This window comes from Coenobita brevimanus, chromosome 40, assembly GCF_032717465.1.
Source record: "Coenobita brevimanus isolate Jiangsu-jjx chromosome 40, ASM3271746v2, whole genome shotgun sequence".
In the NCBI taxonomy this organism is placed as follows: Eukaryota; Metazoa; Arthropoda; class Malacostraca; order Decapoda; family Coenobitidae; genus Coenobita; species Coenobita brevimanus.
Window position 1 is genome coordinate 37,251,870 of NC_136993.1, and position 27,848 is coordinate 37,279,717.

General features: G+C 42.0%; 1 protein-coding gene across 1 annotated transcript in view; it reads left to right on the forward strand.

Annotated features, from left to right (window-relative positions):
- LOC145397041 (uncharacterized) overlaps positions 1-27,848 on the forward strand; it is a 95,187-nt gene that overhangs the window by 34,765 nt on the left and 32,574 nt on the right. Inside the window, exons 9-13 of the mRNA XM_080270257.1 lie at positions 3,412-3,612; positions 13,295-13,528; positions 15,454-15,556; positions 22,921-23,144; positions 23,696-23,876. Of these exons, the coding sequence (XP_080126383.1) occupies positions 3,412-3,612; positions 13,295-13,528; positions 15,454-15,556; positions 22,921-23,144; positions 23,696-23,876 (943 nt within the window). The remainder of the gene's footprint in view (positions 1-3,411; positions 3,613-13,294; positions 13,529-15,453; positions 15,557-22,920; positions 23,145-23,695; positions 23,877-27,848) is intronic.

Below are 27,848 nucleotides of genomic sequence, written 5' to 3' on the forward strand. Positions count from 1 at the left end.
TAGCGCCAAAATTCTGATATTTGGAGATGTATGATATGTAGTAGGGGTGCTAGGCCTCAGGGAGCAGGCTACTGCATCTATGCCCAGAGTCTGAAGTATAAAAAAATATGAACTAAAACAAGTGGAGCCAGGCACTACAAACCTCGTCCAACAGCAGTTATTTTATTACTGTTAAATACTGAATCGTTACTGCTGTTTAGTTTCCGTAAAAAATTAAAGTGTAAGGTAATGGCACAAATGAAATGGAACTTATCTGTCCATATGAATTATAACGAGTTTAGAATTATAGCCCCCTGAATATCCGTGACCTTGAGTAGGGCTTTCAAGGTCACCTAAGGTGAAATGTTACGGTACCATTTAAAGCCCCATATGAGACTTTCTGTATGTTGATAATATAAAAATATCTATCTTCAACCAGTTTCGAGTTGTAATATCCGTGACCTTGAGTTTGACCATTCAAGGTCACTCAAGGTCAAAGGGCTTGGTGCCAAATGAAAGCCCATGTGGGAGTTCCTGTATATTGATAATAGTAAATATATCTTCAACCGCTGATCTAAAAATAGGAAACAAAAAGTCTAGTCAAAACACTAAAAACTCAATATTGTGAAAGTGAAAAAACACAGAGACATACGGTTTACATACGACGAAAATAAAATAGGGGGAAGGAATACTAGAACAGTTACTTAATATAAAGAGGTACTGCAGACGTAATATTATTTAGAGATGGATTATGGGACTTTATATATATATATATATATATATATATATATATATTGATTCTAGCAATCTATTTTTTTTTTTTTTATGAAGAAGCTAATATTTTAAAATACTCCTTTTTAATTAAGATATCACAAGATTCACAATGGTCTCTTACTACTGAGTGAGAAGGGGACCTGAGTCGTCGGCCTGTCCTGCTCAACTGACCCATAAGTTCGTCTGTCCTAACCTTGAAAGCACGGATTGTGCTACCAATATATCGGGGGTGCAGTCTATCTCTACGTCCGACTCCGCCTCGGCCACCAGCTCGGTTTAACCTACGTCATGTGCCCTTCTTCCTGCCATGTTTACATCCTGTGCCCTTCTTCCTGCCTCACTCGACTTTGTGTCTAAGAGTGTTTCAATGATTTTGGACTTTGTTTTAAAATTTTCTTGTGTATATTATATTGTTTGGCCTAATACCCAAAATAGTGGATGATGGCCATTAAACCAAAAAAAAAAAAAAAAAACAATATATCCGGCCTGGCAACCTGGGCAAGTGAAACAAACAACAGACGAACGGAGGTCAGTCGGAACAGGGTCTTTAACATGAAAAAAATGAGCCAATTTTGAATGAATTACTGAGTATAATCTTAAAGTCAATTTGAGGATAAAATTTAACAAGGCTGTGAATCAAATGGTTTTTCATTTGAACCGAAATATCACCCAAGTAGGGTAAACTGAGATAAATTACCTCCTTACTAGCAGTAGAGATTTGTTGTTTAGGCATAGTGGTTATTAAGAAAATTCCTTACAAGACGATAGAACAAGTTATCACTATAGCCATTATTTACGAAATATTTTCTTAGGAAGCAAATCTCATCATGGAATAGAGAATGTGTAGATGAAAGAAAAAATGCTCTACGTAACAAGGTCTTAACAGCATTGATATTAAACATTTTGCAATAATAACTGAAAAAACTGCTACCCAAACCTGAGAAAGTAGGCTTACGGAACACAGAACACATGAATTTACCATTCTCTCTCCTAACTAGGGTATCTAGAAATGGGAGACACCGTTGCACTCTGTTTCAATCGTGAACTGTATGTTATGACGAGTGTTAATGTAGTGCAAAAAATCCTGAGCATGGCTTTAATCTCTAAATATGACAAATGTATCATCGACATACCTTCGGTACATCCATGGTTTAATGTTACTTGGACAATCTCTTAGTCATAATTTTTCATAATAACATAAACAGATGTTGGTAAAAGTAGGTCCAAGGGGTGATCCCATAGCAACACCATTAATCTGTTTATAGAGCTCGTTATTGAAAATAAACAGGCCATTCTGAACACAAAGGGCCAAAAGTTCTTTGAATACATGTCTTGTCATTCCCCTGAAAAGTTTATTGTCTTTATAGAGCACTTTCAGAATTATGTTTATGGTTTCATCAATGGGTATATTAGTAAAGAGGGAGGTAACATCAAAACCGCACATAAAATAAGTGTCAAGTATATAAATCTTGGACAGGGAATCTGCAAACTCGTACGAGTTCTTCACTGTGAACTCATTGGTGGTCAGGGCATTTAAAAGTGGGACAAGAAACTTTGACAATTTAAATGAAGCAGTATCGTAAGCAGCCATGATAGGACGGAGGGGAACTGATGGTTTATGCACCTTAGGTAGACAATATAACATGGCAGGAGTCGACCCCACAGGTTTCAGGGATTTTGAATCTTCAGCAGAAATGACACCAAGGGAAACTAACTTACTGATGAATCTAGTAACTTTATCTTCTAATTTCATGGAGACAGCGAGAACTTCAGAATACCGTTTAATAAATTTTGTGAAGTCATTTAATATTTCTCTCATTATAAGGACATAATCGGACCTGTTCATAAGGACGACTCCCTTTCCTTTATCAGGACGACATATTACCATATCTTTTTTGTTTCCAAGGTTCTTCATTAATTTAAAATCTGACATATTTATTATGGGAAAGAACACTGTTGTGGGCTTTAAACTGTAAAAAGTTTCTGAGGCTATGTGGTGTATACTTTTGACCACCGAATCAAATCGATAGCCATTAGCAATTTTAATACCTTTAAGTCTGTTGACAAGAATTTCAAATGATAAGAAATATCTATAAAAAGAAGGCTTAAACACTGGGAGGCAAAAATCTAAGCCAAAAGATAAAAGGAACTGTTCTCTTTTTGATAGGGAAACGTCTGAGTAATTAAAAATTATTTTCTGGGGGTCACCTGCACAATATTGTGTTTTTAGTGTTTTGGCTAGTTTTTGTTTCCTATTTTTAGATCACTGATGATGACATTTTAAATGTCAAAAGGTCTGAATAAAGATGCTGCTCACGTCAACGCTCGTTGTCCTCTTCCTTCTGAAACTGAGGTTCCCTATGAACACCCCACTACCTGAGACCTAATAACTTCAACCGGTTTCAAGTTATATCTATCTGAGTACCCATGACCTTCATTTTGACCTTTCAGAGTCACTTGATTACCTCCAAAATTTAACCACTTCCACTCAGGACCAGGGCCCACATATCCTGAAAGTTTCAAGTAATTTATGTTGGCCGTTTTTCCGTAATGTTGCTACCAGTCAAAGAAACAAAGAAAAACAAACTCAAACAAAAACAATACATTGCCGGACTTCCTCCTGGACGAGGTAAAAATTAATTGTTTAACTCATTTCAGGAGGTTGATATTGGCTTAGGTCTCTTCGACATGACGGCCGCCAGAGCCAAAGTGGTGGAGTTCACCTTTCCTGCCAACATAATGAGCACCAGAGTGATAATGGGTCGTGGCAAGCCTGAGGTAGACCCCTGGAGCTTCCTGATACCCCTGGCACCCCTCGTGTGGATGGCTTTTGTGGTGGCTTTCCTGGGCGTGTTGGCTGTATTGATAGTGATGCCTTCTTGTTTGCCTGCTTACCCTATGCATCCCACACCTTTACTGAAGAAGATGTCCAGTTGTGTGCGTGTACTTTTACATCAAGGTAAAGTGCTGTGTATCCATTAATTACCCTACTATAATCTTGGCCTCCTATCTCCCTGATAAGCCTATGCATTACATCATTCATTAATCTATCTGTCTACCTATCTATATAATGTATTTTGCTCCTGTGTTACTGTTAAATCCATTCATTACAATTCTCTCTCTCTCTCCTTTGATTTCATCATCTTCCCTACTTGATTTGCTTATGCACTACATTTCCTTTTTGTTAAAGGTGTTCAGCTTTGCCCACATAATATAAGATGGGCTGTCCTGTACTATATGATTTTCTGAGTTGCAAAAAACCATTTGGCTTACCGCTCATTGTAGTCACCTGGAGCAGCAGTACATCGTGTAAGCGGATGGTGGTCGTCCTAACCATCAATAAGGCAGTTTTGTACAGTTGCCCTAAGAAGTCACAACCATCATTAACCCGCCCCATTCCGTCGATGTATGGGTACGTTGCAACGATTTGCATTTGCCAGTCCCGGCGACGTACCGGTACGTCGTGCAATTGCAAAGTGCATAATTTCGACAATTTTCAAATTTCGCGCTTGATTTGCGGTACGTATCCTCGCATGACCTTCCCCTACCCCTACTAGGCGACCCCGCGCTAACCTGCGTCTCGTCCGCTCATCTGGTAGCAACGGTCCTGCTCAGACATGGCTACGAGAGGTCTCTCAGAGGTCGAAATTCAAGCTGCCCTGGATGCCTTTACAGGCGACAGTGATTCCCCAATGGACGACGAGGTTGTTGATAAAGATTATGTGCAGCCAGAGGAGGAGGAAACCACCAGCAGTGATGAAGAAGTCCCGTCCCCCAGGAAGCGGCAGTACGTGAATTACCGTGCTGCTAGAGAGGGGCAGCCGGCCAAGAAACCACGTGCAACATCCTATGCCCAGCCCCAACGTGATGTGGAACCAGATTTCGAGGACGAGGACAAGGACGAGGACGGAGTCATGGGACGTGCTGCCACGTGGTATGGACGTGAGGTAATAACTCATCGTGGCCCAGAGTGCACACCACGTCGGACGAGCAGGTATGGGCCTAGTATTTTGTTTGGGGAGTTAGGAAGTGCCATGGAGGGAGTGGGGAGTGAAAGGGAAAGTGCAGGGAGGAGTATGGAAAGTGAGAGTGACGTGAGTGAGTCATTGCTCTCCCTAGGTAGTGTGAGGCGGCGGGGTGTATCACATGGGCGAGTGCGGGTCCGTTCCGTATCACGTGGGGTTGTGATGGAGGGGGAAGGTGGGGAGGAACCACTCCCAAGCACGTCTTATGCTCCCCAGTATCCCCTAACACATGGTCGAGCTAGGGTGCGTGAAAAATCACGTGGTGTTGTCATGGAGGGGGAACGTGGGGAGGAACCACTCCCCAACACATCTTATGCTCCCCAATATTCCCCTACTTCATCCCCACAGCCCCCTAATGTTCCTCAAGGCCGTAAGGGTAAGGGAAAGGGAAAGGGTAAAGGCAGAGGGAAGAGGAGTGACAGTGGGGAAGCCCTCTGCACTCCTTTTCCCCAACCTCCCCCACCAGGATCTCCTCCCCACCCTGACGAAGGCGGTGATGGGGATGATGGGGATGAGGGATTTGTGGGATGGAATTGGGAGGATGGGAGTGATTTTTCTCCCCTCATTCACCCCTTCACTGAGCAGGGGCGCTCTGGCTGCAATGCTCCCGGAATTCACCGTAATTCCACCAGGTTGGATTTTTTCCACCTGTTTTTTAGTGAGGCATTCGTGGAGACGATTGTTTACCAAACCAACCATTTTGCAAGCACCCAGTGCCTTGAGAGTGAAAGATTGGGAACAAGGAGTAGGCATTCTATCACATATGATTACCCTGTCTCCCTTTCAGAAATGTTCCAATTTTTTGCCCTGGTCCTTTTGATGGGTATTATACGAAAGAACAGAATTCCGGCTTACTGGACAAGGGACCCTGTTATGTTTACCCCAATATTTGGGCAAGTCATGAGCCGTAATCGGTTTCAACAATTTCTAAGTCGCCTCCATTTCTATGATGCTCATGATCCTGCAAATGCGAACGACACAGTTAAGATGAGGCGAATTAGGTTGGTCTTTGATCACCTGAGGCAAACCTTTCGTTCGTCATTTTATCCCTATAGAGACCTCGTCATAGACGAGAGTCTCGTGTTGTGGAGAGGTAATATTTCATTTAGGCAGTATATACCCAGCAAAAGGCACCATTTTGAGTTCAAGATCTTTGTTATGTGTGACAGTAGGACTGGATACGTGCAAGACATAGTCTTGTACACCGGTGCACAGACAGACATAATAGAAGATCAGAGTATTGGACTGTCGGGAGCAGTGGTAAAGACAATGATAGAAGACTACCTTCATTGTGGTCACGTCCTCTACCTGGACAACTGGTACACTAGCCCTCTTCTCGCTCGTTATCTTCACGTGCATGAAACGGGAGTATGTTGAACCGTGAAAGTGAACCAGCGTCACATGGCCAAGGTAGGGCAGAAACTTGCCAGGAATGGGGTTGTCTTCTTCAAAGCCAACAACATCCTTGCAACTGTGTGGAACCATAATAGAGAAGTAAGCCTCTTGTCAACCGTTCACCGCCCCTTGATGCACTGTACTGATTCCGTTGATTACCGGAGCGAGAACAGGCGTCACATTTGGAAACCTGAGTGTGTCATGGACTATAACACAAACATGCGCCTGGTGGACCAGTCAGACTCCATGATATCGACGGTAGAGTGTGCCAGGACCACGATGAAGTGGTATAAGAAACTGTTCTTTCACTTGCTAGACATCACTGCTCTGAATTGCCACCACCTTCACGCCATGACAACAGGAGTTCAGGAAACCTTTGAAGGGTTTGTGAGGGAGCTGACAAGAGAGATGTTTGCACGTTATGCTGTTGAAAGGCCCCAACATTGCACCCGCACTGCCCCTATTGCCCAAACTCCCCTGAGAATATCTGGCCGCCATTTCCCCACTCCTATCCCTCCCCAGCCAAACAGACTTAGGCCCCAACGCAGGTGTCACGTGTGTAGCAATTCCCGGGTGAGACTCACCATACAGAGGAAGGACACCCGCTATGAGTGTGTCGAGTGTGACGTGGGTCTCTGTATTCATCCATGTTTCAGCGAATATCACACCTTGATGCAATTCTGATATGGTGTGAATGCGATAGGACGCTGAAACTATGAAGTAAATGCGACAAACAGACGCTCAGTGAAATTATCAGTCATGTTGATCTGCAAATATTAGTATAAAATGCATAAGGATATAACATAAGTGCAAAAATTGTATGTAAGTGTATTAATATGCTGTAAGTGAAAATATACATATCAAGGGTTTTATGATGCGATATTCTGTCACTCAGTGGAATAAATAAGGCCCGTAAATATGTAATTATTATTATTGGAAATGCTAACGGGTATAATATAAGTTCAAATTATTGTAAGTGCCGAAATATATTCTAAGTCAAAATATTCCTAGCGTGTGTATAGAGATGCAATATCCTGACGCTCAGTTGAATGAATAAGGCCTGTAATAATGAAAATAGAAGTCAACAAGTGGGAAAGTGTGTAATATATGTGAAGAATTAGCATGTAAGTGTTTGAGTATTATGTTGGTCGAAACATTCATTGCGAGGGTATTTTCATGCGACATTCTGACGCTCACTAGAATAAATAATGCCAGTAAGTATGTACAGTGCAGTATAGGGGTGTAAACGTGTGTAATGTAAGTGGGAAAGTATAATTGGAGTGAATAAATAAAGTAGAAGATGAAACACGAGTGTTTGAGATTGTGCTTAGTAAGTGAATATGCGCTAGCATATCGCTAAATGCCCTCATAATGAATGTAAATAATTGAAAACATTTACAGTGGTGGAGGAAAGGTTCTATGTAAAGGGAAAAATAATAGGAAAGTGATAAAACAATTGGGTATGTTGAAATACGAGTCATAGCGAGTGCGCTTAGTAAGCCGATGTGCACTAAACTTATGCTGCATGTCATCATAATGAATGAAAACATCTGAAAACATTTACAAACAGTAGAAATTGGTAAAATGTCATTGAAACAGAAGTATACAAGTAGAAAAAATGATATGTTGCCTGATACAAGAAACTTAGCATATAGCATGTTATGAGTCGGCCCTAACTCGCTATGCTCGCGCGATGGTATAATGCTTATTTTTCATATATATGTGTCTGAAATCCATTATATTGCTACTGTTATTGTTTATTAGTTCAAATTCAATAAATATAGTGGTGTTGTGTGTTGTTTCTCCCAGTATTCCCTACCATAGAAAACGTGAGTGCCTGACACGTCAATGATAGAATACGATACCTGGCGTGGGGGACCTCACCTGTTCCGACAACTTATAGACCACGGTAAGCCCTTTCTTGGTGATTTTCCTTCGTTTCTCAACCAAAGCGGAAGTTTTAGCCAAAAAAATTTTTTTCCAAAAAGGCTCTGGACTGGGGGACGTCGGAGGTGTGGAAAACCTCGGGACGTGACGGGTTAAGGCAATCTTGTACAGTCTCCCAAAGAAGTGATGGCAGAGTAGCCACAAGATTTCAGTCAGCGATAATGCACATACTTTTCCTCATATCTTTAAAAGGTGAATCCTGTTATGTAAAATTCTTACAGAAAAATACAAGTAAATGGCATATTTCAAAATCATATGAAGCAATTCGTAGGTGTATGGAGGTGAGTATGGAAGTTAAGAAGTCATTGCATGATAGTACTGTGATCCCTACTTTGACGTATGGAAGCGAGGCATGGACCTTGCTAGAGGGGAACAAGTCAAGACTGAGAGCAGTGGAAATGAGTTACGTGAACGAAGCATGTGGAGTGACATGGAGGGACAGGTTGACGAAAGAAGTGAAAGAACGTTGTGGAGTGGATGTGGATGTGATTGAGAAAATTAGGAGAAATACACTGAGGTGGTTTGGACATGTGGAGAGAATGGAGAATGAAAGACTGACTAAGAAGGTGTATGTAGGTGAAGTGGAGGGGGGGACGGAGGGGTAGACCGAGGTTGAGGTGGAGGACTGGAGTTGAGAAGTATGTGAGGGAGAGTGGAGTGAGTTGGGAGGAGGGCAGTCAAGTGGTGGGTGACAGAGCGACTTGGAGGCGGGATTAGGGCATCAGACTATAGAGAGATAGGTAGATAGATAGATAGAATTCGTTAGTTAAGATAATAGGAAATCCTAAATGGAAGTAAATGAAATTTCAGGACTATCGCCCAGGGACAATAAGGAATAATTTGCGAGATCAAGCTTAGTATGGTAATGCAATTTATTTTTCTTGTAGGTTAAAACTGAAAAGAAGTGACCTTCAACAAACAAATAAAATAATTCATTATTGTTTATGAAATAATTTCCACTAAAATTCCATGGAACAACTTAAAGTCATTAACTTCCATATCTGTTGTCTCCATAGACGACGACGGAAAGCGGGAAAGCAACATAATGTTATGAAGGGAGATTTGCCAGTTAGGTAGTCTAGTTCTTCGAGACGTTTCTCGTACCGTAAGTTCCTGTACGAGTCATCAGAGTTACCAGTTTGCCTGCTGTTTGAGAGCGTAGTTATTTCGTAAGTTGTACATTTGTTTTTATGCTCTTTTCCTTTTTAATGTTTTATTTAAGTGATTGCTCGTTATATTATATAGTTTAATTTCATATGGTAAATGATTTAGAGTGTTATGTAATGAGAGACAACTCTGCATGTTTTGATGTGTCTGAGTTGGCAACTGTTGCCTGTCGAAAGTATACTCGTAAAATGTAGACGTTTCTCGAATAATGCAAGCTTATATAAGATGGGGTAGAGATTATTACAAGTTTAGTCGCGTTTCAGTTCAGTGTGAGTGAAGTGCAGGCGGTTTTGGTTTGCGTGTAGTGTCAGTGCAGTGCTGCTTGTGAAGTTTGTGAAGAGCTGCTTTGCAAACATTAAGTGTAGTTACTGTCAGTAAAGATTGTATATTTTCGGTACTTGTGAAAAGTGTCAAATAGTGATGGGTTATTGTAGCATATCATTGGTACTTGAGAAAACACTGAAGTGTCAAGCATTAAGTGTAATAACTGTAAAGTGTTGTTAAGCATTAAGCGCAACAGCAGTTAGTAAAGTTCGTATAGCTCCAGTGCTTGTGAGAATAGTGAACAGTGACGTTGGAAGGCATTACGTGGACTTACTTGGAGAATAAAGACAGTGAACTTTAAGGAACTAGTGTTTATTTTCACCTCAGCTGATCATGTGTGCTGTACACCTTAAGGCTGACCATAGGAAGAATAATTCACTGGGCAACGTCATTCCTGTACTGTACTACTGCTGTTGGAGCCTGTGGCAGTGTGGGGACTGGGACATAACACTGGTGTCAGAAGTGTGGGATTATTATTTCAGGGCTTGCAGTGAGTCTAACCTTCGACATGGAACCAGGTGTAAAGACAAAGTCTTGAGCTGGGCAGGAGGAGGATATTTCCCTGGCAACAATCGTGAAGCTAATACAGGGACAACATGAAGAACACAAAGAACAATTAAAAGCACAGAGTGAAAAACTCCAAGAAGAATTACAAGCACAAAGTGAAGGACAGAAAAGGCTTGAAGAACAATTACAGGCACAGAAGAAAGAAATTAAAGAACAACTACATGCACAGAATGAAGAACAGAAAGAACGATATGAACAGCTTCAGGAGGCACTACAGGAGCAACAGAGGGAATTACAGCTGAGAATGCAAGGACAGCTAGATGCTTTCATGGGGGAAATGAAGGAAGAACAGGAACAATTGAAGGAGGAGGTATGCGCTGAGCTACGGCAGAGAAGTATGAGATAAGAAATGTGATTGAGTGTAAACAGCATGTAGATGAACAGTTGAAGGCAGTTAGTGAGGAAATAGTGACAGAGTGCAAACAGCATGTGGAAAACCAGCTGAAGGTTAGCGAGGGAATAGTGACAGAGTGCAGACAGCACGTGGACAACCAGCTGACGATTAGTGAGAGAATAGTGGCGGAGTGCAGACAGTATGTAGACAACCAGTTGAAGTCAAATTAGTGAGGAAATAGTGATGGAGTGCAGACAGCATGTAGATAACCAGTTGAAGCATGCAGTTGACCATGTGAAGATAATCAGTGAGAAAACTGAGGCTGTAGAGAAATATTGCACTGCTGAGCCTCAGGTTAGTGTACAGGGAGCATATGAAAGGAATGGACAGCGTATGGTGAATCTTGACTGATCCCAAGCATCTAAAGGTAGCATTACAGGGTTTCATAATCAGAATATAGGAGATTTAAGTCCTGGCCTTAATTATGATGCCCCATTTTTTAGGCCCCAAACCAGTGAAGTGCATGACTATAATGGGGGTCCAGTTAAAAAGAAACCTCAGGAATTTGATGGTAGAGTATCTTGGGAAGCTTACCATGCACAGTTTGAGTTACTCGCGGACCAGAATGGCTGGGATGATAAGCAGAGGGCAGTGCAACTTGCTACTAGCCTTAAGGGTGCCGCAGTGGAAATTCTGGGCCAGGTGTCAGTGATGGAGAGGAATAGTTATCAGTCCCTTGTAGAAGTGCTGGAGGGCAGATATGGAACCATGTACCAGACTGAGGTATATACAACAAGATTTTGGAGCCGTGTACGGTCTCGAGGAGAATCCCTACAGCAGCTTGCTCATGACCAGGAGAGTATGGCATACACGGCATACCCTGGAGCAGCACCTAACCTGTTGGCTATTCTACTGAGGGACCAGTTCATCAATGCTCTTGACAGTGCGGAGTTGAAAGTGCAAGTGAAGCAGGGACAACCAAAAAACATGCAAGAAGCACCAGCCAGACCTCCGAATTTGAGTCCTATGTCAGGTCCAGTACATTCATCTTTCAGGCAGGTTGTACTGCAGGGTTCAAGGCAAGAAAGGGGCAGGTATATGAAAAGGAAAATTTGAGGGAAGTTGCTGGTACTGTGAAAAGCCAGGACACAGACAAGAGGACTGCTACAAGTGGAAGAGGGAACAGGAGAAGATCGGAGGAGGCTGCTGGTTCTGCGGGAAGTCAGGGCATAAGAAGGAAGATTGTCACAAATGGAAGAAGGAACAAGAACAAAGCAGTGTAAGGAAATCTTCAGCTGTAACAAAAGCATGTTGGACATGTAGTGAGGTGGGACACTTCAGTTCCGAGTGTCTGAAGAAGAAAAAGGATGATAAGAAGTAGGTTGCAGAACACCAGAAAGAAGCGGGAAACTAGTGGAGGCTTGTGTGAAGGGGCAACCACCAGCCAGCTCTTCCCAAGTAGCCCCACCACTGAGAAAATGCAAGAGGACGGCAATCGATAGTGTGCGAATAGACGGAAGGATAGATGGAAAGAAGTGTTCCCTGGTGATTGATTCGGCCTCAGAGCAGACTTTTGTGAGGCCTGATGTGTTACATCATCGGTATCTGTCTGAGTCATCAGAACAACTGTGTGGGGTAACTGGGCACTGTGTAGAACTAAGGGGACCCCTGCATGTCCGGATTGAAGTGGTAGGGCAAGAGGCTACTCTACCAGTCTACGTGGCTGACATGGAGGATCCTTGCCTTCTGGGTCTGGACTACTTTATGTCCGTGGGATGTGAGCTGAACTTCTGCTCCATGAAGTTGAAGGTTCAGGGAACTTCGGTTCCCGTCACAGCAGTAAAATGTACCAGTTCTGGTGGCAAGGTGAGGGCACTTTGTACTACAGTGATACCCCCAAAATCAGAACTGTCACTCCAGTGTAAGGTGAGTGGCTCTTTTGACAGCTCTATAGGGGTAGTGGAGCCTGATGCATGGTGCAAGACGAAGGCCGGGGTGATGGTGGGGGGGAACACTGGTGGAAACAGCTGCAGATGAAGTACTGGTTGTGGTGGCCAATTTCTCCCGTGAGCCAAAGAAGATCAACGAAGGAGAAATTGTGAGACTGTGCCAGGCTGTGGACCCTGAGTAGCATCGGAGGAAAGCCTGTAAAAGGAGCATAGTCAAGGAACACTGGTATGTGCCAGACCACCTACAAGACCTCTTCTCAAGGAGTTGTCACTGCCTGGATGGTTCACAAGTGCTAAAGTTGAGGCAGCTGCTGACGGAATATGCTGATGTCTTTTCCATGGGAGACCTACACCTGGGATGCACTGATCTGGTGGAGCATACTAGACACCAGGGATCACCGCCCAATTAAACAGCCAGCACGGAGGATGGCGCCAGCCCAACAGCAAGAAATGGAAAAGGTGTTGGAGAATCTCCATAGCCAAGGAGTAATAGAAAAGGCCAGTAGTCCTTGGGGATCAGCAGTTGTTCTGGTGAGAGAAAAGGATGGCTCAGCAAGATGTTGTATAGACTACCGAGCCCTAAATGAAGTGACAGTGAAGGATGCATACCCCTTGCCAAGAATTGATGACACCCAGGATGCTCTGTCAGGTGCTCAGTTCTCCACCCTAGACATGAAGGCAGGATACCACCAGGTCAAGGTTGCAGAGGACAAAGAGAAGACAATCTTTTCATATAGGCAGGGTTTATGGCAGTTTAAAGTGATGCCATTTGGCCTACCCCAGCTACTTTTGAACACTTCATGGACTGCATACTTGAAGGCCTGCATTGGCAGACGGCTTTGATCTATCTGGACTATGCAATTGTGTTTGCATGGACTTTCGACCAGGAACTGGAGATGTTGTCGGTGTTGAACAAGATCCGCACAGTGCACCTCAAGCTGAACCCCAAGAAATGCTACTTGTTTCAAAAGGAAGTAAAATACCTGGGACACATTGTAGGTGAAAGTGCCGTTCATACTGAGCCAGAGAAGGTGGGAGGTGTGGAAAACTGGCCAGTTCCAGCTTGTGTGAGAGAGCTACAGAGTTTTCTGGGCTTGTGCACCTGCTATCGGCATTTTGTCAAAGACTTTGCAACGATAGCTGCACCTCTTCACAAGCTGTTGTGAAAAAGGCAGAAGATTAATGGACAACAGAGACTCAGAAAGCCTTCGACAAACTCAAGCATGCATAGGCAAGCTCTCCAGTATTGCCGTACCCAGACCAGAATCAGCCATTTATCTTGGATGCAATTGACCATGGTATTGGTGGAGTCCTGTCACAGAAGAAGGATGACAAGGAGTATGTGGTTGCGTATTACAGCAAGAAGCTCAGTCCACCGGAGCGGAACTACTGTGTGACCTGTAAGGAGCTCTTGGCAGTGATGAAGAGCCTTGATTTCTTCCATCCCTACCTGTACGGGTCAAACTTCATCATCAGGAAGGACCATGCGGCACTCAAGTGGCTGAAAACGCTGAAGAAGCCGGAAGGACAACTGGCACACTGGCTCGGGAAGCTAGACCAGCACAATTATGAGGTGCAACACCATCCTGGGTGGGTACATGGCAATGCTGACAGCCTGAGTCGTCGGCCTTGTGATCCAGAGTACGTGCAGTGTAGTAAAAAGGAAGATCACAGTAAGAAATGCAGCCGTACTGCAATGACAGGGCCAACATCAGATGAAGACCTGAAGTGGATACAGATGGAGGATGCAGATTTACAGCCAGTGCTAGAGTGGCTGCAGTAGAGTACAGTGCAACCATCTTGGGAAGAAGTTTCCAAGTTAAGCCCTGCAACCAAGAGCTACTGGAGTCAGTGGAACCTTCTTCGCTTGAACAACAGACTACTGGAGCATCAGTGGGTGACAGCCAATGGCCTCAACTAGTATTGGGAATTGGTAGTTCTGAAGAAGATGAGGTCCGAGATTTTGGATGAGTCCCATAACCAGATCACTAGTGGGCACCTGTGAGTGAAGAAAACTTTAAGCCGGCTGCGACAGAGGTTCTGCCAGATTTGCATGCATCAGGATGTTGAAGAATGGTGTCGGGCCTGTGATGTGTGCTGTGCCAAGAAGGGACCCACCCAAGAAACGTGGTTGCGCCCCTCTCCAGCTGTACCAAGTGGGTGCACTGATGGAAAGAGTCATAGTGGACATTGCTGGACCTTTGCCACTCACTGAGAGAGGAAACCAGTATATAGGTGTCGCCATGGACTACTTCACAAAGTGGCCAGAAGCCTATGCCATCCTTGATCAAGAGGCTGTGACTGTTGGTCAGGTGTTGCTTGATCAGTTTTTCTGTCAATGTGGGATGCCACGAGAGCTACATTCAGGCCAGGGTAGAAATTTCCAATCTGCTGTGTTCCATGAGTGCTGCAGGTTACTGGGGATCCAGAAGACCAGGACAACCCCACGAAGACCACAGTCAGATGGGATGGTGGAGAAATTCAATTGGACCTTGGGACAAGAACTGGCCAAGTGCTGCGTAGATGGTCAAACGGATTGGGACCAAAAATTACCCACATGGCATATCAGTCTGCATTCCATGAGTTTGCTGACCTCACTCCTGCAAAACTGATGTTGGTCCACGAGTTACATTTACCCATCGACTTGTTAAAGGGAAGACCACCTGGTGAAGAGCTGCCTACAGACATCACCAGCTATGCAAAGCACCTTCAGGAAAAGCTGGCTGAGGTACATCAACAAGTGTGAGGAGCCCTCAAGTTTTCAGAAGTGATGAAGTGCAAATATGATGCCATGGCAAGTGAAGTGAACTTCAAGGATGGTGACCAAGTCTGGTTATACAATCCTGAGTGTAAGAAGGGACAGTCACTAAAGCTGCTGTGCCCATGGGATGGGCCTTACATTGTGTTGGACCGCCTATCAGACGTAACTTATCAGATTCGGGGAGGCAGGAAGTCTCGCCCAAAGGTGGTACATGTGAACCATCTGTGGCAGTACCATAGGCCAGAACAGTTCAGCTGGGACGTCTCCGAGGAACTGTGCTCACCCTCAGCTGAGGTTGTTGAGGAGGACCAAGGAGCTGAAGTGCAGGAGGATGGTGACAAATCTCCAAGAGAAGAAACGAATCAAGAAGAGGACCAAGACCTTCCAGGAGGAGTGGACTGTCTGGAGGAGCAAGGACATCGCCGGAAGTGGCACAGGAGAAGACCTGATAAATTGAAGGATTATTTTGTGTATAGTTAGATGTTCCATTAAGATTAAGGTTTGTGTCTGTATATAGTGTTTAGTTTTGTCGGGACGACAAAGAACTAGGGAGGGGGTAGTGTTATGAAGGGAGATTTGCCAGTCATGTAGTCTAGTACCTTCAAGACGTTTCTTTTACCATAAGTTCCTGTACGAGTCATCAGAGTTGCCAGTTTGCTTACTGTTTGAGAGCGTAGTTATTTCGTAAGTTGTACATTTACATTTATGCTCTTTTTCTTTATAATGTTTATTTAAGTGATTGCTTGTTAAATTATGTAGGTTAAGTTCGTTTGGTAAATGATTTAGAGTGTTGTGTAATGTGAGACAACTCTGTATGTTTTGATGGGTCTGAGTTGGCAACTGTTGCCCGTTGAAAGTATACTCGTATAATGTAGACGTTTCTCAAATAATGCAAGCTTATGTAAAATGGGGTAGAATTATTACAATTTTAGTCAGGTTTCAGTTCAGTGTGAGTGAAGTGTAGTCGGTTTTGGTTTGAGTGTAGTGTCAGTGCAGTGCTGCTTGTGAAGTTTGTGAAGAGTTGCATTGCAAACATTAAGTGTAAATACTGTCAATGAAGATTGTATATTTTCGGTACTTGTGAAAACAGTGTCAAATAGTGACGGGTTATTGTAGCTTATCATGGGTACTTGAGAAAACCTTGATGTATCAAGCATTAAGTGTAATAACAGTAAAGTGTTGTTAACCTGCGGTGTCCCGTTGACGTGAATTAATGTCCACACGTTTTGTCACTGCCAATCCCGTTGACGTACATAAACGTGAATCGATTGCAAGGTCCCTAATTTGCACAATTTTCAATTTTCGCGAGTGATTTTTGGTACGTATACACGGGACACCTTCCTCTACAAGATGCCAGGCAGGGACAATGCCTTACCCGGCATGACCTCCTCCTCCCCCCTGCATGCCATTGTCTCAGCAATTCACCTGTTATCAGTGACCTGGCCAGTAAAGCCATGTCATGGCCACGGTATGAAATTCAGGGCCAGTGTGATTCCCCAATTGACGACAATGTGGAGGACAAACATTAGAGGAAGAAGCAGTCAGAAATGATCATCAGGTAATGTGGCAAAAAAAGGTCAGGTATGGTGATGAGTTAGTGAGTGAAACAATGCTTATAAGGCCTATATTACTGTTTGAAAACCAATATACTCTCCTACTACATATAAATTCGTACAAAGTAAATAAATAAATACTGTTCATGAGTGGTGTGAAATAGTTACCCTCCCATAGAACTCGTTTTCTTTGGTGCCAGCCTATTAGAAAACCCAGTCAGGTAAGGAGGTACTCCTACCTGGATCGAGTATTTTAAACCTCAGGTGAGTGATTTCTCTATGAATTTTCGATGTTTCTCACCAAAAGCGGAGGTTTGAGCCAAAAAATTTTTTTCCCAAAAATGATCGGGATTGGGGGGAGTCAGTGGTGGAAAAGTGGTCGGGATGGGGCGGGTTAAGCATTAAGTGTAACAGCAGTTAGTAAAGTGTGTATAGCTCCAGTGCCTGTGAGAATAGTGAACAGTGAAGTTGGAAGGCATTAAGTGGATTTACTTGGAGAATAAAGACAGTGAACTTTAAGGAGACCGTGCTTATTTTTGCCTCAGCTGATCTTGTGTGCTGTAGCCTACACCTTAAGGCTGACCATAGGAAGAACTACTCACTGGGCAACGTCTTTCCTGTACTGTACTACTGTTGTTGAAGCCTGTGGGAGTGTGGGGACTGGAACATAACAGTAAGTTAGTAGGCTGTTTTACATGGTTCGATCAACAAGCAGAACAGGAGACAACATTAATCAAAGACATGGCGTTATTATACTGCATTTGGCCAATTTCCCATTAAGAAGAATCTATGGAAGACTGAATATACGCCAGACGACCATCAATGAGTGAAATATATAGAATGAACCTCGAATAACTGCCGAGAGTGGGAGCTCCTTGGAGAATGCGAATGAGTCATAACCTAGTATCCCCAATGCACTGGAAAAACTAATAATATGCAGAGGTTCATAAACAAATCACTGAGTTCAAAACTTCCAAATCAGCATTTTTCAGTTTTCAGCTGTTCATTAATATATATATATATATATATATATATATATATATATATATATATATATATATATATATATAAATATATATATATATATATATATATATATATATAAATATATATATATATATATATATATATATATATATATATATATATATATATATTACAAATTAAAAGATAGAGAAAAATTATGTGCTTTAGTATGGGAAGAGTTTATACATTCATATTTTGGTCCTTTTTATTGCGGAGTTTAAGAGAAATGGTAGAATGTCTCATTCCTCCATACAACTGAAAATGGTTTTGCAATAGTTGAAAATAAAGTAGCTAATTATAATTATTATATACGAAGGGAAGACAAGGAAAAAAGGCAGAAAGGTCTAGCCCCTACCTCGGGTCTGGTATTCCTACTAGGAATAATTTCATTGTTGTGGCATCCTTAGTGTTGCTATTTCATCACCACTGCATTTGAAAACAAAGCTGTGCATTGCAGCCACAAGAATATGCATTAACTGGTCTTCAAAACTAGGGCATCTGTATTTGAAATCCTGGGAGGCAATTACATAAGAACATGAGGTTATACTGTGCACCGCGCATGAAGCAATACACATTGATTCAAGTCAGGAAATGTATCTGTGTTAACTTCAAATACATCACTGCTTCTTGTTATTCATTTTACATAATTCTTAGTGGAAAAACTAAATTTATTTAATTTTATATGATGTAACGATGGCACAGAATTGTTACCTGCAGTGATAGCCAGCAGGCCAATGAGTGGCCAGTGTTCTTATTCTGCTTCTAGTGCATTTGTTAAAAGTAGGCCTTTGGAGACATGAAAGTGGTACCATATAAAGTAATCCTGGAGAATCCAAATCTAGCATCAGTTGACATCTGATATGGCACCACATCACGACAACTTTAGTAAATGTGCATAATTTAAGTTTGTTGAGACAAAAAAGTCTTCCCATATTAGGTTTTTAGACATGGAGAATCCAAATTTGTTGTCAGCTGACTCCTGTGGTGGCGCCATCTAGCAGCAACTCTGTTAAGGCACCTCCAGATGCTGGGTAGTGGGGCACTCTGTTAAGGCACCTCCAGATGCCAGGTAGTGGATCTCTCTGTTAACCCGAGGTGTCCCATCAACGTATGAGTACGTCGCAACGTTTTGTCACAGCTAGACCCATCGACATACCAGTACGTTGCACAATTGCAAGGTTCATAATTTGCACAATTTTCAATTTTCGCATGTGATTTTTGCTACGTATGCACAGGACACCTTCCTCTACAAGATGCCAGGCAGGGACAATGCCTTACTCTGCATGACCTCCCGCCTCCCCACATGCCATTGTCTCAGCAATTCACCTGGTACCAGTGACCTGGCCAATGAAGACATTCTTGGCCAGAGTGATTCCCCAATCGATGACAGTGTGAAGGACAAAGTTTATGTAGCATTAGATGAAGAAACAGTCAGAAATGATGATCAGGTAATGTCGCCAAAAAAGGTCAGGTATGTTGATGTTTGTGAGTGAAACAATGCTTATATTGCCTATAATACTGTTTGAAAACCAATATACTCTCATACTACATATAAATTCGTACCAAATATATAAAGAAATACCGTTTATGAGTGTTCTGGAATAGTTACCCTCACATAGAACTTGTTTTCTTTGGAGCCAGCCTGATTGAAAACCCAGTAGGGTAAGGAGTACTGCTACCTATGTCGAGTATTTTAAACCTCAGGTGAGCGATTTGTCTATGAATTTTCAATGTTTCTCACCAAAAGCGGAGGTTTGAGCCCAAAAAAAATTTGTCCAAAATTGGTCGAGAGTGGGGGGAGTCAGTGGTGCAAAATCGCTCAGGACGTTGCGGGGTTAAGGCAGCTCCAGATGCTAGGTAGTGGGGCACTCTGTTAAGGCAGCTCCAGATGCTGGGTAGTAGGGCACTCTGTTAAGGCACCTCCAGATGCTGGGTAGTTGGGCACTCTGTTAAGGCACCTCCATATGCTGGGTAGTGGGGCACTCTATTAAGGCATCTCCAGATGCTGGGTAGTGGGGCACTCTGCTAACCCGCCTCATGCAGGCTATTTTGTAGCCCTATGGGTCACCCCAGTGCCGGCCATTTTTCGCCCTTTTTTTTTTGGCCAAAATGATAGATTTTATGTGGAAACAACGAATTTCGCCATTAAAATGCTCACTGAGGCTCGGATATGAGTTTTATTGAGTCCTGCACATTTGTGTACAGGTATAGCTGCTTTCTCTCGCTCACCACGTACGTGAGAGAAAGCCGTTTTCTATGTAAGGTATACTCAGGTATTTATGCTGGGAAGGTATAGCAATGTTCAGTACACTTTTCTGATTACTTATTATGTCAGCATCTATCTCAATTTGCGTGTCTTTCTCACTGTGAATGCATTTTCTTACAATTACTTGAAGATAGGTACAACCTGACTTTATTATGTACAGTCCTGGCACTTACAAGAAGGTATGTACAACTTGACTTCACTATATAGTCCTTACACTTACAAGAAAACATTTACAACTTACACTTACATGAAAATATTTACAAAATGCCTTCATTATGTACAGCACTGGGTGTGGCACACAGGCAGAGTGAGACAGAGCGAGAGTGAGGGGGAGAGGGAGGGCGTGAATGGCCTTGACAGCTTGGGGGACGGTAGAGGAACAGTTACCTTACATGCCTGCCAATTTTTACCTGTGAATCTTTAAAAATGCAGTCCCAATGAAGTTTTTTATTTTAAACCGTTTTAAAACAGCCCTGGCTCTGTCCGCGGAATTATTTCAGACTCTTTTAAAACGGCACTGGCATGCAGCTGGTTAAGGCACCTCCAGAATCTGGGTAGTGGATCTCTCTGTTAAGGAACCTCCAGAAGCTGGATAGTGGATCTCTCTGTTATGGCACGGCCAGAATCTGGGTAGTGGATCTCACTGTTAAGGCTAGATACTTAATACAGCAAACTGTTTGAAACAAGAGCCTCACCACAGATCCCAGAGTAATTCTACTCTTGTTACCTTACATCCACTAGGTTTTCATACAACGTATGTCAGCGGAGTGACCGAAGCAATCTGAAACTCTGCCATCACTTCTTGGGGCATCTGTACAGGTGACGCGAGACCCCCTTCTGCCATGCACCCCCCGTCTTTACTATGGCAGCCTAGTCTCAGGCCTGTGCATCTAGCTAGTGTATTAAGGTATTAGCTATTACCCTTCTTACTGTTTCCTCACTGAGTGACATCATAAAGTGTTAAATAAAACATGGAGGTTAGATGGGTTATACTTTCATGATATCCTCTTCATAACAGTCGGTTTGTTTTCACCAGACGGAACTGGGCTGCTCCCACTACTTTATCCTAAGTCGAGGTTGTATGAAATTGATGAGCCTTCATTGTAAGGTACAGATGAATCTCATTGATCACTAGGCTAATTAACCCATGAATATGACTGTACTTGGCCAGCAACCGAACTAAAAATGGTTCGGGATCTTTGTCAGATTAGAGCAGTGGTTCTCAACTTCAGGGGCAGGCACACCGCCTAAGGGCGGGGTGCGCAGTTTCCAAACATGGCGTGAAGAGTCAGAGAATAAATGGAGTGATGAACAAGAGTGAGTGTGTGTGTGTGTGTGTGTGTGTGTGTGTGTGTGTGTGTGTGTGTGTGTGTGTGTGTGTGTGTGTGTGTGTGTGTCAAAATAGACTACTGATTTATATTCGCTGTACATATTCTTCCTGTGTCATCCTTCAAAGGACATTTCCTTTGCACCTGTGTAGTACTTGGTTCTTTCCTTCATGTCTATCGCCTGGCCGCCTTCTTGTTTTTTTTTTTATCTCTAATCTGGATGTTTCGCAAGAAAATTAAAGCTACTAATAAGTCTGGTATTGCATGACAGACTAAACCCCAGTTAAATTATGCACATACCTAAACTTCCCCTTATCACTCGAAAATGGAGGATAGTGTATTGCAGAATGACTAGTGCAGCCTGTATACAACGGTGTTAATGTTCACGTGAACCTGCGGCAAAAAAAAATTATATATCTGGAATAAGCTTTTTCAGTCAGGTAATAGCAGGATACGGCTCGGGGGAGGGGGGGTGTATATTTTGATCAAGGCCGCTGGGGGCACTTTAATATGTGAACCAAGGCTAAGGGAGGAGCAACTTGAAAAAGGTTGTGAATCACTAAATTAGAGTATATGCGCTATAGTATATTATTATCATCATCATTATTATTATTATTATTATTATTATTATTATTATTATTATTGGCTTAATACTGAATTTAGGTGGTATTATGTCAGACAGTCAAAAGTGTTAATTTTTCTACCTAGATCCTTCCCATTATTAGGACAACAATTCCATCCCTTGTAATGTCAAAGGAATAAATTCAACAAAGTAATCGGTGTCTGAGTTCTATTTAGAGGACAGTGATAGAAGGACTAATTACTGCATGACCTTGATGTGTCTACGTGGTGGTAGTAGGAGCGAGTGATGGTGGGCTAATGAATGGGAGGAATTTTTAGTTTTAACCTCTTGTACACTGACATTCATCATCAAAGACGGCAGCAGGAACATTAATATTTCTCTAATCTTGGGCTGGTCAGATTCTTGTCCACGTTTATTTAGCAATACATATGGGGAGGTTAGAAAATGTGAGACTAGCTAGAAGAGTTTATGTTACTGATGTAGAGTAGGAGATTGAGATGGGAGTCCAAGGACGAGATGAGGGGATGGAATGAAGAGATACATAAGAAAGGGGTGTGTCAGTCAGAGGAAGGACAGCAAATTGGCAAAGGACAGTGTGACATGAAGGCCAGTTGTTCGTGACCACTCCTTAAGGGACTAGGGCATCTGTCTATAGATAGACAGATAAACATTAAAAAAGATTCTGCCTTAACCCATTCCGTCTGATGTTAATATCATTATTTCGTTTTGGTACCACCGGAGAACAATAACTTGCTTTTGGAAGACTTCAAGTTGCAGAAGAGTAAAATAAAGGCTACCTTTTAATCGGTCTAGTCAAAATTTTTCCCCAGAGTTGAATTTAATAGTCTGAAGAGAGGAGGACTATGTAAAATAGGTCATTCGACTGAAGTGAATGCCGTTGTCTTACCGATAGCCATTAATACAAGCTTAATATTCCCGCAGATCTAGATACTATTGGCGTGTCTACGTGGTGGTGGTGGGAGCGAGTGGTGTTGGGTTTATGGATGATGACAACGCTGGTGCTGACCCAGAGCTACGCCGGCACTCTCACGTCCCTTCTCGCTGTCAGATACATAGCCATGCCCATACAGTCACTCCAGGATATTGTCGACAACCCTGTTGTTATTATTGTGCAAGAAGGTACTGCACAGGCTCAGGCTATACAGGTATTATATGCTACAAATTATATGGAATGTAATGGTTATGGTGATGTTAGAAAGCAAAATGTTATAAATTTGATGGAAATTGATGAAACTAATGACCCCCTTTGTCCAGACTGTAAAATGCCAGGTATATGAAAGTGTACCCTTTTATTTTCTTTATCCTGGAGAAATCTTTCTGGCAGAACTTACAAACAGAAGCCCTGCCTCACCCATAACAGTCAATATAGTGCCTAAGTTCACAGGGCACTGTCCATCACCCTTCATCCTTTTTAGCTCATCCTGCCCACTACTTTCCACCCACCCGACCTTTCTTCTACTCTCGACATCGAACGTCTAAGAACAATCTGTGGGAGCAATCTGTGACTTGAGCCTTCTTATCGCTAAAGACGCAACTCATACAACATATATTTTCAAAAGTTGTACTTACCACGTCCTGTAACCCCATCCACAATCACCTTCGCTCATCCCACCCATTTTTCGCTTCCCTACCATAACTATAAGTGTTGTAAATACTAAATGGAATTCTGGAACACTACAAATCTACTTCTTTCCAGACAGCTGAGAGTGGCATCTTCCATGACATCAACAACCTGCAGGAGGTGGGCAGACTGGAGACAGTCTCTTCCTCTGAACTTCAGATGACACTTGATTCCTTCGTTAGGCGAGGATACCACGCCTTGATGAATGTTGAGATAATGGTCAAGATGATGATGGCACAGGATTTCTCAACAAATGGTAATGTATCTGAAACAGGTTATGTATCTGTCTGAGGCAGCATTTCTAGTGGCAGTGTTTCAGTGAAAATCATGGGTCTCTTGGTAATTTTACAGCAGATGTTTATAAAGTATATCTTGTAATAGACTGTGCAGGGATATTTAGGTCTATGAGGGTTCCAAACGAAGGCAGTGACACAAACAGATGAGCCTTACTTTACTTACAAAATCTCTTTACTGTACTTCACTATATATGTTCGAGCAAGCGAAGAGAGCGAGAACGCCAAATTTAGTCACAGTTTCGACCCACGACATATGTACCCGAGCGAGAGATTTATTGCATCAGCAAGAAATGGGGACAGGGGTCGGGAGGAAAACTCTGTTGTACAGTAGCCAACTTTTTTGGATACCTCACCCAATACTGAAGTTACAAGAAAGATAGACATCAATTTGGAAATCGCATAAAAATCTTCCATTATTTTCATTTCATAAACAACCCGGAGTTCCCAACAGTTTTTTCGTAAATTGAGGAAACGATTTCTTTATAAGGCAGATTAGCATAACAGCCGGTTGCGCAAAAAGTAATGGTCTAAGGTTGCGTGAGTAGCGCAGCAATATTCTTCGACGATTGCTGAGAGCAACCAGGTTTTGCCTTTTCATAACAAATAATGCCTTCTGTTTGGCTTTTTTTTTTTTTTTTTAATTCTTGACTGAATCCGAGTCAGACTAATACAATACTCTGACTGACAAGAGAAACTCTGAATTTCTAATGTTTTATTCGAATTGGAGTGCACCGAGAGATTTCGTGAAAGCAAGTTTTGTGGGTGAGCAAAAAGCAAAGTCATTATTAACTTGCTAGGTCCGAAACCCTAGACCTACAATTAATACAAGGTTAGTATTGGTTTTTGGAAGTGTGAGAGAATATTTTTTGTGTAATTTAATAAGTTCTTTTTAGTATTTTCAGGTCAGGAAATCAGAGGAAGATGAGCCACATGAGAAAATTTTCAGCACTGTCTGACTTGCTCTCTCGCTCGCTTGAACACGTTCCACGCTTTCAATGTGGATGCCTATTACATGTTAGATTTTTTTTTTTATATATATATGATAGGTGCACAGTAGGATACTTAACCTAACTAAAATCACTTACAAATTTACTCACACAAGATTAATCAGACACTTCAGCTAATAGACTACTAAATGAGAAAAAATTAAATTACAAGGCTACTATATACAAGACAACAAGGGCAAATTCTAGCTTATGTCTCGACTACTTTACGTAGTTCTGACACAAGGCTATATCACTAAGCTAAGAGAGGGACTAGGAGGCTGGACTTGAAGGAATCCATTTACACCTCTAGTCATTCCTTATCCGACAGTAGCATTATCACTATTTCCATGCAACTGTCAATGGGGGAAGTCATGTCAGGTCATTCTAATAGGGCTTGTCACCAGAGGTGGGCACCACAAACGAAAATTCAGTTCCACAATGCAAACCTGCAGACTCAAAAAATTGCCTTCCGCAGCCACAAATCCGCAAAATTGTTGAAATTTGCAATTCCACAAATGCAAAAATGCAAACGCAAACCATTTTTATTCCTTTCAGTACCATTGCATCAGCTTCATTTTATTCTAGATACCATTAGAGGATTACATTAAATTTAGGGTGATATTTTTCATAATCAAGAGGTTAATAATCATCTCTAGTTATTCATCCACTACAAGTATACCCTTATTGATGCTACTCTGACTAACAATAGATGATTATGAAGTTTGGAAATTGTCTGAAGTAAGGAATGGGGTATATAAAATTATAGTAAAACTAAAACATATTCATTTATTAATATTAGTATAACATGTAATATGCGTCCACACTGAAAGTGTGGAACATGTTTGAGCTAGTGGTTGAGCAAGTCAGGCAGTGCTGAATATTGTCTTATGTGATGCATCATCTTCCTCTGGTTTCCTGACCTGAAAATATTAAAAAGAACTTATTAGATTACACCAAAAATATTCCCTCACACTTCCTAAAACCAATACTCATCTTGTATTAATTTTAGGTGTAGGGCTTGGGACTTAGCAGGTTAGTAATGACTTTGCTTTTCGCTCACACACAAAAATTACTTTCACCAAATCTCTCACTATGCTCCGATTCCAATCAGATATCAGAAATTCAGAGTTTCTTTTGCCGATCAGGGTCTTGTATTAGTTTGACTCGAATTCTTCAAAAAATTCCACAAAAAAAAAAAAAAAAAAAAAAGCCAAACAGAAGGTATTATTTATTCTGAGAAAGCAAAACCTGGTTGCTCTCAGCAATCGTCGGATAATACTGCTGCGCTACTCAAGCAACCTTAGACCGTTACTTCTTGCGCAGCAGTCTGTTACGTTAGTCTGCCGTATAAAAAATCGTTTCCTCGGTTTACGGAAAAACTATTGGTAATTACGGGTTGTCTATTAAATAAAAATAATTGAGGATTTAATGTGATTTCCAAAGTGGTGCCTATCTTTCTTGTAACTTCAAAATTGGCTGAGATATTCAAAAAAGTTCTCTACTATACTGCAGGATTTTCCTCCCGACTCTCGTCCCCATTTCTTGTTGATGCGATAAATCTTTCGTTCAGGTGTACATATGTCAGGGGTCGAAAATATGACTAATTTGATGTTCTCGCTTGCCTCACTCGCTTGAACAATAAGGCTATTTTTACTACAAAACAAGGGTAAATCCTTCACTATCGATTATAAATGAATTAAATTATTACTCTTCACAGCTCACGCTTGACAAGTTGACACACCAGTCCACCTCTATTCCTCGACACTAACCTCCTCGCCCCTAACACCTTAGTCACAGTCAGACTCCTCCAACAATAGAGACAATTCCAACATACAGTATATCTATCTATCTATCTGTCTGTCTATCTGTATTGATACCGCATGGAGAAAAGTGGTTGTCTGGTAAGAAAAATGGTAAAACTGTGGTTAGTTTCATTTAGAATGTTTCTTGTTTAATCTGTTATTTATCTACCTAATGATTTTTCTTGAGATTGTAAAGCTGGCACTGGCAGTGCTATAAGTCTGACAATTTGAAATTTAGACTAAAGGTAATATTCTAAGTGGACTGGGAGGCTTCGTAGCACATCTTTGTACTTTTCATTTTGTAATTGGCTTCTATGCTAAACAAACCTTTCTAGTATCGATGTAGTTTGCATCAGTAGCATACATTATATCGTCTAAAAATCTGGAAAATAAATTGATCTTGAATTAGGCTTCATATTTTTCTTTATTTAGGGAAAAATCATCTATGCCGGCTTTTATCCTTAAATTCTTATTTTATACCCCACCCCGAGAGAGCATATAGACCTACAATATATCAGTAAGATAATGTAGTGAGCAACCCTCCATTGCAACGTAGAATACGACTTGCTGTGACATATGTTTTATTATCTAATCACGAGTACGAACGTTGCCCCCTCTTAGCTGCCGCTTATACCCATTTTCATTCCTTTCCTGAGAACTTGGTATGAAGCCAGTGAATATCAAAAAGATGTGAGTCTGATCTTAATCCGTTCTCTCTCTCTCTCTCTCTTATGGGATCGTAAAATTATCATAGAAAATGTATGATAAAGAAAAGTGCTATTATACATCGGACGGAAGGTGAATTTATCGTATATATACAATTGTTATCTTACACATGGCAACGATAAGGAGCGACGTGTGGCGCGGCGAGCCAACGACTTAAACGGGTGCTGCCTGCCAGGCTAGGCCACGTAGTTGTTCACGGATAGTTTTGCGTCTGCGGAAGTGTTTCCACAAGCGCAAAACTGAGAGTTTGCATAGAAATTGTATCAAAGACAAACCGCAAAAGAAACCACACTTTCGCAATCGCGGAATTTGTGGTTTGCGGAAGTGATTGTGGAAGTTCCCAGCTCTGCTGGTCACAGCATTCTATGGGGGTGGTCCTAATCACTTGGGTTCGTGCTCTGCCTTCTTTCTCTCCTTG